This window comes from Ylistrum balloti, unplaced genomic scaffold (assembly GCF_031769215.1).
Source record: "Ylistrum balloti isolate Yb309-2 unplaced genomic scaffold, AGI_CSIRO_Ybal_v1 Utg370282, whole genome shotgun sequence".
In the NCBI taxonomy this organism is placed as follows: domain Eukaryota; kingdom Metazoa; phylum Mollusca; class Bivalvia; order Pectinida; family Pectinidae; genus Ylistrum; species Ylistrum balloti.
This window is the reverse complement of record NW_026782216.1, coordinates 163,970-169,744: the sequence shown is the minus strand read 5'-3', so window position 1 is coordinate 169,744 and position 5,775 is coordinate 163,970. Positions and strand designations below refer to the sequence as shown.

Here is a 5,775-nt window from a genome sequence, read left to right as displayed (position 1 = left end):
ATTTACGCCACTCAATTTCACAAGAGTACACCTAGTTATCATTTCAAAAAATACAAACAGGACCTAACCTCAGACTGTGTGGGTTTTTTAAGTTTTGTTACCGGTTTATTTAGTTCTCTTTAGAATCAGACATGGGCAATGTTACTAAAAAAAAAAAAAAAAAATGCTGTACCATTTTTTTTTTTTTTTTTCAAATTATGACTGTTTATTTTCTGTATAAGTGCCCATAATCATGATTGTTGACAAGTGTCATGAAGTACTTATACTGATATCTGTGTTTATGCTGAGTAACCATCATGTTTCTCTACTCTTACTTAATATACAGATCGTATTTAATTTACCTGGTATCCAAACTTTCCCACCCTTATCCCAAACTATGAAACAGATTAGTGGGTTCTGGAAAGAGTGACATCACAGCAGGGTCCGTCATTTTAAAGGATCACAAAACTTGGTATGTACATCAGTTATGTCAAGCCAATGTGCAGTGTACTACATTGTAGATTCAACTTCAAGGCCTACAACCCCTTATTTACAGAGTTGCTTCCCTTTGCATGAATTTCCTGTACAGCGCATAACTTTATTTGCTTGCTGTCATAGTAAAAGCCCTTGATTACAGAGTTATTGACCTTTGATAAAATTTTGTGTCCAAAGCAGAACTTTGTTTGCATTTGAACTAGGATAGTGGAACCTGGTATATACATTAGTCATAACAAGACTAGTCTTTGCCCCATAAATTTGAATAGCATGATGACATCATCACCGTCCTGACACAAGTATACTCTTCTCAGCACCATCCTTTCCTATTTTGCTCTCCTCAGCCCTAATAGGTGCTTCATTGATGATAGTAATGCACACTGTCAAGTGTCCCTTTTACAAACATGTCCTCTTAAGTCTGGGTCCATAACCCTTTGTTGTAGATCTAGAGTTATTGCCCTTTGTAAAAAATTGGTGTTTGAGGCATAACATTGCTTGCATTTAAACTAGGATATAATAAGCTTGGTTAATATATTCCACACAATTTATAAAATATTCATATACACACATACAAATAACAATTGGTGCTTACAACTGACATATGTATTGATTATTTAACTAGGAAATATGCCTTTACTTTAATATCTCAAGCAGAAGTCTGTATTGGACACAAAAACATACATGTTAAAACAGTATTCTTTCCTCTTCCAAACTTACATTTTAACATATTTTTACAGATATTTGCCATTAAAATGACAAAATACAAAAATCACAGACAGGAACAGCTTATTAATACTTATAATAATAACTAAATCAGTAGGATCGCCTCTTGTAATAGGTTAAGATAATTCTAACAGGATACAAAATGCACAAGCAAAAGAATTCAGTGATGTGTATGTGTTTGTTTTTGGAAGAAATCAGTTACGCTGAATGGGAGTTTACAATTTTGTAAATCATGTTATCTAGAGAGAAAAAACAAGCAAACAGTTTGTTGACTTCTGTTAATGTCAGTGGTGTGGTAAACAATTGGTAACTGCATTAGACTTGACAGTAAAAACAAGATGGAAATAAATGTTGAACATGCACATGTGTTAAATAGTAGGGAAGCAACCTCTTAAAATGCTGATTATGAAATAAACAAATTTTAATATCATAATTAATCTTAATAAATGAGCTCAATTAAAGTGTTAGTAAAATGCATGATCCAATCGACAACCAAAGACAACCAGGACATGGGTTCTCTCTGACTCCGTTAGGTGTTTTTTTTTTTTTTTTATTAAAAGCAGGTATGATAATGTATTGCATCTTGATATCGATGGGAATGCGACAGTATTGTTTCATATATATAACTGTATACATCTCTTTCTTATGGTTCATCTGCTGCTACAACTAGGAAGATTAAGAAAAGTTTTGTTATTCTAAAGACAGAGTATGAAATATACATTAAAGAGCATCGTGTAATCCTTTAGAAAAAAGAAATAAAGTTCATCTTATATATGTGTATATGCACATCCCTTTCTGAGTTATTTGGAAAATAGTCTTCATTAAATACTAGTCATGTTATTGAAGCTGGGAAAGGGCCAGATGAGCTTTCAGCCCTCTGCTAAATATACACCAGAGAGGGTAGAGAGTCATTTTCATCAAATATTTACCTATATAGCCCCTATGGCCTGCCAGCCCATCTCACTATGTACAACCCTGATCATATCAAACAATTGCATTACATAACTATTGTCAATTGCATTTTTATCATGACATGCTGTTTATTTCAAATTATCACCTCTAGTCATGATGTCAGTAACTTCCAACACAACGGGGTACATTAAAGAGGAGAAGGATGAACAGATATTTGAGTATGAAACACAACACTTGGGCTTCACTCCAAAGGCTTTTTGCAATGGAGGTTAGTACATGTATACTGTGCATTGTTGTCTGAAAGAATAGCAAAACACATAGTTGTTTGTGGAAGTTGAACTCAAATCTCTATCATTATTATCTTATACAACTTGCCTACTGATTGTGAGTAAATTAACAATATGAATTTTAAAATATGTTATCAAAAATAAACATGAAATAATGGTGTAATGTGAATGTATATATGTATATCATAGCCAAGTGATTTCTTTTCTTTAGTGTACAATGCAGCCCTTGAATATATCCAAAAAGCTGTTCAGGAAATAGAGATCTTCTTGTCAGAGGAGGTAAGCTGTGAAGACGATTCTGTACAAGTACCTTCATTTTGGAGTTCAGTTCCAAGGGCCTCTGTTGCATTGTTTGAGGAAGTAAAACAATATTGCTTTTAAGTAGTACAATGATGTACTTAAAATAGCATTCAATGTAGCATTGATTCACTTTTTAGTGCATGCTTGCATGAAAAACTATGCATGCAAACTTTCAAATTCAGATCTCACTGTACTGTTTGGGCTGTGATGACATAGTAAGGCATTAGACTTTGCTACCTCCAGTGAAGTTTCGAGGTGCATGATTCGATCTCTACTCTCTGTTCTTGGAAAGCTGAGAACAAAGATCGTCTTTGCTATAATGGTTGTTTATTGTATTTTGTACTCAAAGTGACCCCTTTCATAGCTCATTACAGCCAGTAAACAAACAAATCAATTGTGTGGTATTAATAAACAAAGGAATGTTTGATATTACAGTATAGTAAGGTGATGAAGCCTACCCAGATCAAAGAAGCTTGTGAAGTGATCCTCTCCACCATGGTCAGCAAGTTGGACAAAAACTTTGACATCATAGAGGTAATTTAGCATTTCAGATTTTTACAAGAATCTTGGAAGAGATGGAAAATAAAATCAAGTTGATACCAAAACCCTTAGCTTCAAAAATCAAATGACAGGATATGAAATTTAGGGTTAATCTTGTTGCCTAGATACGAAATATATTAATAAAAAGGTGAAACACAAAAAATAAAATTAAATGACTTATGATTTTTTTTTATGGTCTTATTTGTGGTGCTCATCATTGGCACAATCATTTCAAATCTATGCTTTCCCATAGAAGTGGTATAGTGTCTTGTTATAGTGCACATTTACCGGGGTATTTGTATCTAAGAAAGTACTGATTGTCTTGTACTGATATCAGGTCTTGTGCCCCACTAGATTTGTGGATATGGCGTAATAAGAAACAGTGTGTTGATAGGACAATGAATCATTTAGGACAGGCATACAGGTGAACATTCTACTTGCAAAGTATCTTAATTAACTTATTTTGTTAGACTTACTTGACGAAGAATGTGCTGACCATACCAGGCAATGTGTTACTGCCAGAAGACGAGGCACAGGCAGGGGACACCTACACACCAGAACAGGAAGATATGCTTGATACTGAGATACAGGAGCTGAAGGACAAAGTTCTGGCAGTAGGTATCAACAAGGACACTATTTCTGTATTTATTGAAAAAAGAGTGTGTCTAAGATAACCATTTAAATTCTGAAAATTGACATTCTGTTATCACTATTTCTTTAGAAGATCTTTATTTATTCACAGAGGAAGATGACTAGTATACATATAGACATCCTCACCAATATAACCATTTAACTGAAGATCACTTTTATAATTACAATATTAATGACTTAATTGAAACCTTCTGTCTATATGAAAAACCTGAACAGTTATTCCTAGAACCTATGAGTATCCACAGCATTTACGGAAATTTTTAATCTACTTCATAAACTATCTCCTAAAAATTTCACAAGAACTGTAAAACTTACGTCAGGATAAGAATTGTTATGCATGTCCATTATTACGTCACAATTATCTTTATAACCGCAAAGTTATACTTTATACGTCTTTATGTTCTGAAAATTTATCCTGATGACGGCAACATAGCGGTCGAAACATGTTGACAAATTAGTCCATAAATAAAACTACAGCAAGTGTTCCTGGATGTTGAGAATCCTTTATTTTAGCTTTATGTTGACCACATTGTAAGGAACTCTACAGAATACCTCTGGTATCCATTCAGGAACCTAGCCGCAATCTTAGACGTATAGTGTGTTGGTTCTTCAATATTGTTTTCTCTATTTCTGTAGAAGTACCAAATGGATTTTTTTCAAATTTTGTATGCAAGTTCCTCTCTGTCCTTAGTTGTGCATAACTGTATTTTGGAATCCAGACAATGGGTTCATCAATAAATTTACCAAATGAAATTCAACACCCTTTTGCACCTGCAGTACATATATACCGTGTCATTGCCAATTCCCTTAGAAATAAAAATGTTACATGACACTGACAATTGATCATGTTTGTGAAACTTGAATACCTCCGAAATATTATAGCCCTGTTTTATGTTCTTATAGTTGAAGTATGCTAACAGTAAGTTGAAGCAGGAAATGAGCCTTATTGATCATGTCCAGGCTCGCTTTGACATGGCACAACAACAGCTCCAGAAGTTGAATGACATTAACTCGGAGTCCGGAGGTTTGTACTGCATTGTTAGAAGACAGATATGTAACAGGTCTTAAACAATGTGTCTTTGATTTAACAATATTACACATAATTGGGAATAGGACAACCTTAAAACATGTATCAGGAATTCCTATCATTTTAATGCTCGGCCAAGAAAAAGCTTGAATACTCTACAACTTAAATTATGACAATATGATATCCTTATCTAAGTTTTGAGTACTATTTTCCATGGATTTTGAGAATTAGCAATTATTTCTTCAACTGTATTTGAGGCTACTGTTATAATTTACTAAGAAATATTATCCAGTGGGATAACATACTGATAGATAGTCTGATGTTCCACTTCAGAGTGTGAAAAACAAACAGTGAGTCATTACAATTCCTATCAGAATATTTGTTTTACTAAATAAAATGTGATTTTTCTTCATCTTCTCAGTTCCAGAAGTGAAGGACAGCTTGATGTTTACATCACAAAAGGTTTTGGAATTAGTGTCCAAGGTCAAGGCCATGCAGGTCAAGGATAAGGCCGCTACCTCGGAAACAGATTCTATAGACTTGTAGTCAAAACATTATGAGAAATGCTGTCAAAAGTCTGTGTTGTATTTCAATGTCCACACTGATTTCCCTATAAAACCTTGTATCATATTTTTGTAATTTTGTGCAATAGATTTATATTTTTTCATACTTCACAATTGTGTGCCTTGTTTTTTTATTATTATTATTATTTCTCTCTCTTTACTTAACTGTTAGCGACATGTTTACGTCATTTGATCAAATATTTTTTTTATAAGCATGCATTAGTTTGGATTTTAAACATTATTGGCAGTTGTGAATGTATCCAACTAATTCTAAAAATGTTCCTATACCAAGGATATG

At 33.5% G+C, this 5,775-nt stretch overlaps 1 protein-coding gene across 1 annotated transcript; it reads left to right on the top strand.

The window, feature by feature from the left end:
- Nucleotides 1-2,265: 2,265 nt before the first annotated feature.
- Nucleotides 2,266-5,555, top strand: LOC132552834 (protein MIS12 homolog). Its single transcript, XM_060217024.1, has 6 exons — nucleotides 2,266-2,377; nucleotides 2,608-2,675; nucleotides 3,132-3,230; nucleotides 3,707-3,850; nucleotides 4,791-4,911; nucleotides 5,336-5,555. The coding sequence occupies exons 1-6, from the start codon at nucleotides 2,266-2,268 to the stop codon at nucleotides 5,458-5,460; spliced, it is 669 nt and encodes a 222-aa protein (XP_060073007.1). The 3' UTR covers nucleotides 5,461-5,555.
- Nucleotides 5,556-5,775: the final 220 nt, after the last annotated feature.

Coding starts and splice junctions, on each gene's coding strand:
- LOC132552834 (XM_060217024.1), top strand. CDS start 2,266: ATGTCAGTAACTTCCAACACAACGGGGTACATTAAAGAGGAGAAGGAT. Junction 2,378..2,607: donor AAAGGCTTTTTGCAATGGAG/GTTAGTACATGT, acceptor TCTTTTCTTTAG/TGTACAATGCAGCCCTTGAA. Junction 3,851..4,790: donor TGAAGGACAAAGTTCTGGCA/GTAGGTATCAAC, acceptor ATGTTCTTATAG/TTGAAGTATGCTAACAGTAA.